Source organism: Ctenopharyngodon idella, chromosome 20, assembly GCF_019924925.1.
Source record: "Ctenopharyngodon idella isolate HZGC_01 chromosome 20, HZGC01, whole genome shotgun sequence".
Taxonomy (NCBI): domain Eukaryota; kingdom Metazoa; phylum Chordata; class Actinopteri; order Cypriniformes; family Xenocyprididae; genus Ctenopharyngodon; species Ctenopharyngodon idella.
In genome coordinates, this window is record NC_067239.1 from 22,468,972 (window position 1) to 22,480,807 (window position 11,836).

General features: G+C 36.8%; 1 protein-coding gene across 7 annotated transcripts in view; it reads left to right on the forward strand.

Moving 5' to 3' along the window:
• Window positions 1–11,563, forward strand: part of pla2g4ab (phospholipase A2, group IVAb (cytosolic, calcium-dependent)) — a 35,812-nt gene extending 24,249 nt beyond the window's left edge. For 6 of the 7 annotated variants that reach the window (XM_051874696.1, XM_051874694.1, XM_051874693.1 and 3 more), the window contains 11 exons: window positions 1,035–1,171; window positions 1,276–1,498; window positions 1,597–1,711; window positions 4,870–5,007; window positions 5,625–5,714; window positions 6,135–6,200; window positions 6,468–6,665; window positions 7,849–8,033; window positions 8,275–8,464; window positions 8,901–9,058; window positions 9,335–11,563. In XM_051874696.1, the coding sequence (XP_051730656.1) occupies window positions 1,035–1,171; window positions 1,276–1,498; window positions 1,597–1,711; window positions 4,870–5,007; window positions 5,625–5,714; window positions 6,135–6,200; window positions 6,468–6,665; window positions 7,849–8,033; window positions 8,275–8,464; window positions 8,901–9,058; window positions 9,335–9,472 (1,638 nt within the window). In that variant the 3' untranslated portion in view covers window positions 9,473–11,563. Of the gene's footprint in view, window positions 1–1,034; window positions 1,172–1,275; window positions 1,499–1,596; window positions 1,712–4,869; window positions 5,008–5,624; window positions 5,715–6,134; window positions 6,201–6,467; window positions 6,666–7,848; window positions 8,034–8,274; window positions 8,465–8,900; window positions 9,059–9,334 lie in introns of those variants that run through there. The other variant, XM_051874698.1, reaches the window with a different exon arrangement.
• Window positions 11,564–11,836: the final 273 nt, after the last annotated feature.

Sequence of the window (11,836 nt, forward strand, 5' to 3'; positions counted from 1 at the left end):
AGTACTGCAGGTATTTGAAAATCTAAGCAATTCTTGCCACTCGCAATTCTCAAATAAAGGATTTAGATGTTGACTGGTGCTCTTTTACATGTTAATGACATTAATTAGGCAGTGTTTACAAGGCGGAGATCTGAAACCATTCAGCTGCGCACAATTTCAAAATCATTTGATTTATAAATTTTACATGTGGAAGAGAGGCGTACGCATGTTTTGTTTGTTCTCTGAATCACACGTATACATATTTGAGAAATGATCGTAAGATCAAATGTAGGACGGTTTCTATGCTACATTTTATAAATGAGGCCCCCGGAGCACAAACTCAAAGATGCTGCATTGACATCTTATTTCTGAAAGCTTCAGCTTCTGTCACTTGCAAAAACAATCAAAAATTTCTTTTTTTGGCAACCTGTACACGTTTCTGTTGGTGTCATTTATTAAAGCCAGTTTTACCTGGTGCGCCTTCCTTGTTCTGAAAAAGTTGCAATGTAACGGAAGTAGCAACAGATCTTCTTTTCTGCATTGTCATGTACATCTGAGTAAAATGTAGGGCGGGTCTTGATTACGTTGATCAGTTGTTCAATGAATGAAAACAGATCTGAAATTGAGCTTGCAATTGATTGTAAGAAAGGGGTCAGGTTTAAGCTGACAAAATGATTGGGGAGAACTCTGTCACTTTCACCAACATGCATGGACGAGTCGTTCACAATCAGATCAATGTTTTTAGAAAATATTAAATTTCATATCAACTTTAAATATTTTGCAAAGAGCATGTAGAAGTGAATTAAACGTCAAATTCAAACTTCACACTTTTAAACGAGTTCTCATCTTGCATTTTCAATAACTCTACAATGACATGAACACAGCATAAATTTCTGAAATCCAAATTTGAGACAATCACATATTCTTTGGGTACACGCTTTGCAGTAACTGTACAGTGAATCTTTTTGGCTGAAAAAACTATTAAAAAAGCTAAATTGCTAGTATTTCACTAGCATTCTACTGTATTGCTAATATTTGTGTTTTCTTGCATGCAGATTCCAGTGATTGCTGTGCTGGGTTCAGGGGGAGGTTTCAGGGCAATGGTCGGGTTCTCTGGGGTTATGAAGGCTTTGTATGAGTCTGGAGTTCTGGACTGCGCCACATACGTTGCTGGACTCTCCGGATCCACCTGGTATGAGGACATTTAACTAAGCATTTTATTTTTGTATGTTCATCTTTTAATTCATACTCAAATAAACCCCAGTGCAAACCTACATTTGCTTTTCTGTCTCACAGGTACATGTCCACTTTGTATTCCCACCCAGAGTTCCCCACTAAGGGCCCAGAGCAGATCAACCAGGAGCTGATGAAGCGTGTGAGCAGTAACCCTCTACGACTACTCCTTCCCAAACACATCACTAACTACGTACATGCCTTGTGGAGCAAGAAGGCCACAGGGCAGCCTGTTACCTTCACAGATATCTTTGGGATGTTGATAGGCGAGACGCTTATTCCTGCTGTGAGTATCTGATTTTTTGGAGAGAGTTCCTTTTGCTTTTGCCTTTACTTATTCAGAAATATACAATATAAAGGCTTCTCCTTTTGCTCTCTCAACAGAGGATGCACACCAAGTTGAGTGCGTTGCAGGAAAAGATAAATGAAGCTCAGGCTCCTCTGCCCTTGTTCACCTGCCTGCATGTAAAACCAGATGTCTCTGAGCTTAAGTTTGCAGGTAAAACGGCGCATATTTTTATTTCTGTGCTTAACTGTATTCTTTTTTAAAAGAGTTTTTCTTAATGTTTCATTATAAATCATATTATCAATGTAACAAATTTTTACAATTCCTGTGATTACAATGTCAAGGATAGGTGTTTTTTTCTTCAGTACTTCAGAAATTGAGCCAACTAATGTGTAAGATAGTACTATACCTTGGAAATATACAAAGATCATTATCAGCTACATTGTTGTCAGTGTGTTCACCGAATGAATGAATGGAGATGCCATTTATAGTAGTCTGACCTTTTAAACTGCCTGGGGTAAACGAGATTACGTCAGAAGATTAGTGCTAGAATGTAGACTAGCACTAAAACTATGTAAAATATCTTCTTTTCTTTTTTTAGTTCAAAGAATACTTGTATCATTTTTCCAAAGCCCTTAAAAAAACCCTGAAGTGCCACACGTTTTAGTTGTTTAAAGATCTGTCTGTAATTGAATATAGGCCACGCACATTCTCTTAATTCTGTTGACTCATCACATGACTGAGCAGGTGATGCCTTGTGAGCTATTGGCTGCTCTTTCTGTTATGAGACTGAAAATATGTACTATAGATTTAGTAAAAACATTAAGTGAAGTTATTAAATGTAATTTCGGGAGGAGTACACCCATCTAATCTTTGAATTAATACCAGTGTATAAAAACCAGCCTCTTAATTCTTCCCGTTGTTAGTTCTTTTGGCATCCCTCCTCCTCCCCTTCTCCTTCTTTTTGTACAATTTTGCCTGTGTTATAGGGGGCAATCGGAGCTTGAGTAGAATATCCTCTATAGAGATCCGGCAGTCACGTGACCCATTCTGTTTACACCACCATGCTGGCAGGCAAGGACAGCCGGGAGCGAATATGAAATGAATGGCGCCAGCATCAGTTTCAATGCAACAGAGTTCACTATGCACTTTAATTAAAAAAACATAGACATGTACATAGCAAAGCATAATAGATACCAAAGCTATAGCTGCTCTAGCGCTCTCCTGATGGCCTGCCAAAATGGTGGAGTTTAGATTGCGTGACAGCAAGCCAAATCTGTTTACCACTTAAACTAAAATTATATGGGTACACAAACTTGTGAATCTTACCTAAGAAAAGATTTACATCACAGGTGAACTGCATTTTAATGCACATAGCTATTTTAATTAAGTATAATAGCTTTTAAAGACCCCCTGTAGTGAAAATCAAGTTTTTAATGTTGTTTATATGTCTATGTGGTGTTTTTAATATGCTTTAAGACAAACCATGTGCAAATTCATAAGTCAACACCATTGCTGAGCATTTTCTCTTTAAAACTGCAGTAAACCAAAGACATTCTTAAACCCGCGGTTTGAAATCGCTGGATTTAGCATATCATTAACTGACCGCGCAAGGAGTCTCAAAAGAAGGTTATCCCGGTATATTTTTCTATTGATATGAAAAATCGGGTAGATTTAGCAATATAGCGGGTGTATGATGTATATTACGATGTTATGGTGAATTATATGCCTTTCTTCACTGACGTTCTCAGTTGTGCAAAGCGGTCTGACTCGCGAATGGGAACATGATTTGTGTAACATTAGCAACACATTATTAGCTGTTTGATAACATAGTCAAGCAAAACGCTAATCATATTAATTACCGTTATATGTCAGACGTTGTAAAAAGCGATACCATTGTGCAGCGTTTACCTTAGTAAGTTGAGCGAGTGGATGTCTGAGCTTGTGTGTAAGTGAAGGCAGGGCTAATTAGCATATTAATAGATCCGTGTATATAAAATGAGGCATGGGTGTAGATTCAAGCTATTTTAAGGCATTCATCTTTTTTTCCACAGGAAAAATGCAATTTTGGTGATCAAAGATGAGTTTTAAAGGGTTAGTTCACACAAAAATGAAAATAATGTCATTTATTACTCACCCTCATGCCGTTTTACACCCGTAAGACCTTCGTTCATCTTCGGAACACAAATTAAGATATTTTTGTTGAAATCCGATGGCTCACTGAGGCCTCCATTGATATCAAAGCGACGAGAATATTTTTGGTGCACCAAAAAAACAAAATAACGACTTATACAGTGATGGCCGATTTCAAAACACGTGTCAAATCATGATTTGGATCGTGTGTCAAACCGCCAAACTGCTGAAATCATGCGACTTTGGTGCTCCGAACCGCTGATCGACACGCTGATTCATAACGCTCCGAAGCTTCATGAAGCAGTGTTTTGAAATCAGCCATCACTATATAAGTCGTTATTTTGTTTTTTTGGAGCACCAAAAATATTGAACCACTGTACTCACATGAACTGATTTAAATATGTTTTTAGTACATTAATGGATCTTGAGAGAGGAAATGTCATTGCTGGCTATGCAGGCCTCACTGAGCCATCGGATTTTAACAAAAATATCTTAATTTGCGTTCGGAAGATTAACAATGGTCTTACGGGTGTGGAACAGCATGAGGGTGAGTAATAAATGACATTATTTTCATTTTTGGGTGAACTAACCCTTTAAGGGATAAAATTATCGACTACAGGGGGACTTTAATAGTTTTATTTTAAAAATAAAGGCCTCTAAATTCAGTCAATTAAGTATAAACATGCATCAGTACAGTTTGTACAATATAACTGCAGCTGAATGGAAGCAACTATTTAGACACAAAGGGAATTACCCTCACGTCACATGCCATTGACTTTCCGAAATAGTTCTATGTGACAGAAAGACATCCGAACCACTCCTACCTCTACAATAGACTAAAACTGTGGCGACTGTCAATACCTGACTTTGATTAATAATTTTTTGTCTAAAAAAGCGTCAGTCGATTTTCTGCAGGCTTTCTCAAACAAAATAGCTTTTGTTTTGTGAGCATTTTGTTTAGTTGGTTCACGCATCTGCTTTCGTCAAGCGATAAGCGTTATCAACACTGTCAGGAAACTGAAATCTGAAGCACTGCTTTTACACATTGCCAGAAACTATTTGAAATATGCAATTTGTCATTATGTCTGTTGCTCTAAATTATAATTCGACATCCTATTCTTCCTGTAATTGTCACTGTTTATTTGTTGTCATGGGCATGTTTCACAGACTTCTGTTGGTGAGAATACATTTCTTTTGTGGTAATACTTGTGTTTTAATTGGCGTGTTTTAATTGACAGACTGGGTAGAGTTCAGTCCGTATGAGATCGGAATGGCCAAATATGGAACTTTCATGACCCCTGACCTTTTTGGAAGCAAGTTCTTCAGAGGAAATGTGGTCAAGAAGCACGAAGAAAACCCTCTTCACTTCCTTATGGGTATGGGCTCTTTTATTGGATTTCTCTTAGTAGTACGCAGAGGACGTGACACCATTTAGTTGGAATCTTCACTGTCAAATGTCACCTGATTTAAGGGTGTTGGTTCAGTCATTTGCAATATTCCCAGCCTTTACTGTATTGTAGTGTGAGACAAGTTGGTGTTGTAATTCAATGGCGTAAACTCAAAATTCAAAATATTCGCTGTGACTGTCTTCGAAGGGTGTATCACAAGATAAAGTTTCACTGCAGATTTACTCTTTATTTTTTTAAAACAGTGACGTGAAGATCTGCAATATTAGTTGCTTTCTACCATTTCACATACGTCTATAGAGCCTTTTTTAAAAATGGTCTCATTTTACAACCTTGCAAAATAAAGGCAAAGATTGATTAAATTAATAAATGTCTGGATTATATTTCATCCTAATATTAATAAAACATTATGCTAATTATGCTTTTTATGACCATTAGGATTTTTTTTTATTATTATTGTTTATAATAATTTGTTGTACTAAATTTATGAATTAATTTTTACTTTTGATTTTGAAGTAAAACATGGTCAAATATACAGCATCATGTTTTGGTAGATGGGATTCAGTGTGTTTGTATGCATTGCACAGGTGTGTGGGGCAGTGCTTTCTCCATCCTCTTCAACAGAATTCTGGGATTGAATGATGCGACGAAAGGCAGCACCATGGAGGAAGAACTAGGTAAGATCACCACCTATATAACAGATCCAAGACCAGTTTCACATTTCTCTTCTACTCTTTTTAGTCACATGTGCATAATAATGTTCTTAGACATTTCCATAGATTTAGGTAGAATTTGAATGTCCTTCATTCTTTGTCCATTGTTATATCTATATGTATTAATAATTCTCATGCTGTGTCAGAGTAGCGATAGAGGAAGAAAATGTTGCAGAATGCTGGTGCCTTTGGTGTTTGCATGTCTGATGGTAGGATAAGATTCTTAAAACTGTGATGCTTATCAGGCAGCTACACCAAAATGGGACATTACATTTGTGCACATGCAAACATCCTGGTACAAACACACTCTGTATTCTTAGATGACCTGAGAGATTGTGATGATCTCAGTACTGTGGCTTTGTGTTTTGTACTTTTATTCTACAGAACAGATCAAACCAGAACACATTGTGGGAGAGGACAGTCTAGATAATGATGATGACCCACATAAAGGTGAGATTTTAGACCATGTACACTACACAGTAAGTATCTTAGTTAGCACAGGGATTTTTAAACATTTTGATGCGACAGACCCCAAATGTCCTTGCAAGGGACCTCCTTCTCAAAATATAAAGGCAGCTATATATTTGCATGTATAAAGACCACATTTTAGGTTTTAGGGAAAATGACATAAGATTTTTACTCAATAAGATAAATCCTTATCAAATATCAATGCGAATCCCTAAATACAATGATTTTGGTTTTGTCTTACACCTACAGAGGATGAGTATCAGGCCAGCTGGATGCAGCGCATGGTTAGCTCTCTCTTCAGCGACTCAGTTCTTTTTAAAACACGAGAAGGCAGAGCAGGAAAAGTACACAACTTCATGCTGGGCTTAAACCTCAACAACGATGTGCCACTTTCTTCTTTCTATGAGACCGTCAGTCCCACGGAAGATGAGGTTGACGCAGTCACAGGTCAGAGTTCATGTTTGTTATGGCCATTTAAAGTCCCCCTGTAGTCAATAATTTCAACCCTTAAAACTCATCTTTGATCAACAAAATGACATATTTAAATGTTTTTTCCTTGAAAAAAAATTCTTCATGCCTTAAAATAGCTTGAATGTAACTCTACACCCTTGTCTCATTTAGTATGCGCTTTTCTATGAATATGCAAATTAGCCCCGCCTCCACTCACTCGCAGCAGGGGCATGTTCAAGCTCAAACCGGTGTGCAACGTTTTGCTACGGATTCCAGGTTGAACGACATGTTTCCTGGAAACGGTGTGCAACGGGTTTGAGATACGTTTTCTTTTGTTTGGTGGGTGTGTCAGCCCAATCAGCGGCAACATGTATATAAACCACACGGTATTAAAGAGACAGCTCGCACAATGGGTATTAATGTAACATAAAAATACTATACATATTTAAATGTTTGCTATTGTATTGTGAAGTGACACTTTCATAAACTTCTGATTATATGATAAATATTACAATATCATAGCACAACAACAGTGATCAGCAATAATGATAAGCCTAACACTCACAATAAAAATAATAAGTCATATAGATCATAAAACAGTCTCGGAGGTAAGAGGTGGATCATCCTTCACCTGAAATGTTTGTCTTTTTCTGAAATGTGAGGCAAATGTTGGATCACAATAATTTGAAGTTTCCACAAATCCCTTCACTCGATTGAGATGTTCTCTTTTATTCTGGACAGCAAGGGCAGTGACTGTAACATCAAGCGTATTTTGTAGTACTATTTATACTGATTTCATCAGGCTCCGAAAATTCTTCAAAAAGAACACAAAGAATGGCCTTCTCAGCTGCCATAGTTGCAACTCTTGCGTCATCAGAACAGGGTGTTCAACGCACCACCCTTTCCGTTTAAAAAACGTTTTGCAACGTTTTGTCGGGGCTGAACGCAGCCCAGCTCAGAGATCCACTCGTTGATGATCACACATTGACGTGATTGGTTACAAGGTAGTTTGTGACGTCAGAAACACCAGCGATTTCAAACCACGTTTTTGAGACCATCTTTGGTTCACTGCAGTTTTGAGAAGAAAATACTAAGCAATGGTGTTGACTTATGAATTTGCACGTTTTGTCTTAAAGCATATTAAAAATTATTGTTCTTTTCTGATTTTGGACGCTTTCAGACCCATTTGAGTTTGACCGTATCTACGAGCCATTAGACGTAAAGAGCAAGAAGATCCATGTGGTGGACAGTGGCTTGACCTTTAACCTCCCTTATCCTCTGATTCTAAGGCCTCAGAGAGGTGTTGACCTCATCATCTCCTTTGACTTTTCTGCCCGACCGAGTGACTCAAGTCCTCCATTTAAGGTTAGTACTAGGGCTGTCAGTTTAACACTTTAATTTAGTGTGATAAAGTATAATAAACAAAGCAGGAAAAAAAATAACAATTATCCATGCATCAATTTTTTTTGCCATGTCAGAGTAAATATTGATATATGCTATTTATTTTATTGATTAATTTATCAGCATATCATGTAAAATCATGATCATACATGCACAGACAACATGTACGACATGTAGGTTTTGTAAATGATTGGTTCCTTTGTAGGAACTTCTGCTAGCTGAGAAATGGGCACGAATGAACCAACTACCATTTCCCAAGATCGACCCAAAGGTGTTTGACCGGGAGGGGCTGAAGGAGTGTTATGTGTTTAAGCCCAAAAAAGAAGAAAGGAACTGCCCTACTGTCATCCATTTTGTCCTGGTCAATATCGATTTCAGGACATTTAAAGCCCCAGGTGTGTGTTCATTTGTTTGTGTTTGTATCTGTTTATATAGGGAGTTTCTTTAATGAAAAGTCAGCTTTGCAGATTGCAGATTTAGTCAATTCTGACAAGTCCAGGGATCTTGGTTCTTGATCTTTCTGGTGGTTCACTGTCCTGTGATTTGTACATTTGTTTGTGTAGGAGGGTCTGTGTTTGACGCTTTTATGAGCTGGTTGATTTACATTCTTTTTTATATAATGCATGATGTGGGCGTGTTTCTATATGTATATATTCAATCTGTTTATATGCTTTGGAAGGCAAAGATGTTTTTTTAACATTGAAAACATTTCTTGGTCATTGAAAGATCGGTCATTTCAAATCACTCAAACTAGTCAAGAAAATTTATATATATATATATATATATATATATATATATTAGGATGTTTTAAAAGTGTGGTGTATTTTGAAGGTGTTCCACGTGAGACGGACAAAGAGAGAGAATTTGCAGACTTTGACATCTTTGATGACCCAGAGACGCCCTACTCCACCTTCAACTTCCAGTATTCCAATCAAGCCTTCAGCCAGCTGCATGATCTTATGGAATTTAACACGCTTAACAACATAGAGGTCAGTCCAGCTCAGACTCATGCTTATTTATATGTTTTATATATTAACATTCCACTAAAATTAGATTGATAATACTACTTTGTTCTCACAGTTTCAATAGGAAACAATATTTTCTAAGGCATAATGTTAGTAATATAATACAATTAAGTGTAGCTGATATCATATTCTCGTGCAGGTTTGTTTGAATCAGGTTCTGAACTTCAATGTTTCTTTTGCTTTATGTTTAGACTTATTAATGCATGTCACGTTTTAAATCCTCTATCACACTTTATCTAGGTCATCAAAGAAGGCATAAAGGACAGTATCTTGTATAGGAAGGAGATTCCATCTCGCTGCGCTGTCTCTCTTTCTCTTAGTGAAATACAAAGCAAAAAACTCTTGAAGAGGGAGTCCAAAGGACAAGCAAGCCAATAAGAAGGCGGTATATGATGGCATTCTAGCCACATGAAATTTACAGATGTCACATCTCATCATGGAAACTTTTTTTAACTGAAAAATAACTCAGACTGTGAAACTAGATGGTCTGGTTTGGTCCCCAGAACATTTTCCTTGTAGCCTTTTAAAGATAAAGAGAGAACTGGTGACTTGCACCATAAAAACAGCATTTACAATGTAACTTTTGTCATTAAGTTGTGCGGGTGTAGTAATTCCAGAAAGTGTGGTGTGAAGTGCCAGAGTAGATGTAAACAGATAAACTATTTCTTTCAATAATAGGTGCTGAGAGATTTACTTTTCGAAGACTTCCCCCTTCCGTCATCATTTACTCAACCTCATGTGATTACATTTTGTATATTAATTGTCTTCTGCAGAACATAAACGACATTTTGAAGAGAGTTAGGGGCTAAATAATGTTTAACTTTCACTATATAGACAAATAAAAACACTGAAACATTTTTATAAATATATTCTTTTGTGTTCCAAAGAAGTCAGGTTTGGAAATACATAAGTAAATGAAGACAGAATTTAAATTTTTGGTTGGACCATGTCTTTAATGCAAAATTATCTTCAGACTATTAGTGAATCAATCCCAAGAATGTGACAGAAAGTACCTTTGGGCTTTTGGCGTGTTTGTGTATGATTTAATGGCAACTGCTAAAACAACATCATATGAGTCCTGATTTATGTTTAATGAACTAAGGGAGTGCCTCAACAAAAAAAAACAACATCCTGAGGTACAAAACAAAACATGAATCCATGGCAATCCCACCACTATCTCGAGTCGGTTAAACAGGTGTTTTGTTTTGTTTTAGTCCTGTCTTGTAATTTTTCCGTTTAGATGCAGAGATAGTTATTATTTTTTAGCTGAGTCATTTCCTTTTACCATTAAAGGTGCAGTATGTGATTTCTCAAAATCGTTGTTGAACACTGTTAGTATTTGAAATCAACCTAAACACACCCCTCCCTTCATTGCTCCGCCCCCAAAATGCACGAACACACAATGCAAGAGTGTCTCTGAAGCTAAGCAAAATAATACTTCTCGAAAAATAAAGGGAAGATGACAAACGGAATCACAAAAATAGTACACAAGAGTATATACACAAGCAAGAGTTCGTCGTTAGTCACCAGTAGCTCACCAGCTCCAGACATGATACTCAAAACCAATGTTACTCGCCTATGGAGCAGAAACAACGCAACCTCGGCTTCCATTTTAATTTAGGCCTTAGGTCTCTCAAGCGCTGGAAAGCTTTTCTAATATTAACGCGGGTCCTAAAGCACTTGCCTGATCATAACCCTACTTTTTCCAGTTATATTCTTATGAGCTTTTCTCTTTTGTAATGTCTCAGCCTTCTCTCTTTCTACAGTTTTTCTTCAAATCTCCCTCTTGCTCACTCTCTCTCCTCTCCCATCATGAATGTATACGCCCCCTACTGCTGATTAGCTAGAAGTTGTTGTAGTGCTCGGTCCGATCCACTTTCAATAGCGTTTTTCAAAAATCACTCACTGCACCGTTAACCACTATTGTCTGTTAGTATCTGAGTGAAAGGGAAAGGAGGTGTTTTGGTGTTAGTTAATCCTCAAACCAACAATCCAATATGGTGATGGATTGGTGATGTTATATATTCTTTTTATACAGTACAATCATGCAGTGAGTCCCAGTAGATCATGCAGGTAGCACAAAAAAACGCTGACTTTATAACATTTGCTCCACTATACCTGCTACACCGATGAACTTGCTAATGAGGACTGGCTGTTTTAGATGACTGAATGTAAAGTGTAATGCTCTGATGTCTTACTATAGAGCATATTTTAACATTTGTGGACATTATACCCTAATGAAGGCTCCTGTGTAACTTATTATGGGATTTATTGACCAGGTTATTGGTAGTTTGTACTTGTAGACTCACACTGAGCATTAATTTCCTATTTATTCGTATAACCATGTAATACTTATGTTAAAAAAAGAGTTTTATGTTGTATTACAAAGATGTATGCATTGTTTACAATTAATAAAACATCTTATGATGGTGATTAAATAAAAAAAGACTTTAAATGTGTGAAAAATGACTTATTGTCCTTATAATGCATTTCAATGTCATATCATGTTAGTCAAAACTGATGTATTTTGAGGCAGCATACCTTTGCAAAAGCTACCTATCTACCTACCTACCTGTCTTTTACCCTCTTATATTTTAGAAAAACATCTAAATACTGCTATGTATTGCAAAACATGTACTATAAATGTAAATGCCTTTTGTAAGTGCAATTGAAGATTAGTTATTTACTTTAAGTAGAATATAACAAGTAATGTTCGTTAACTGTAATCTATTGACCAGATAG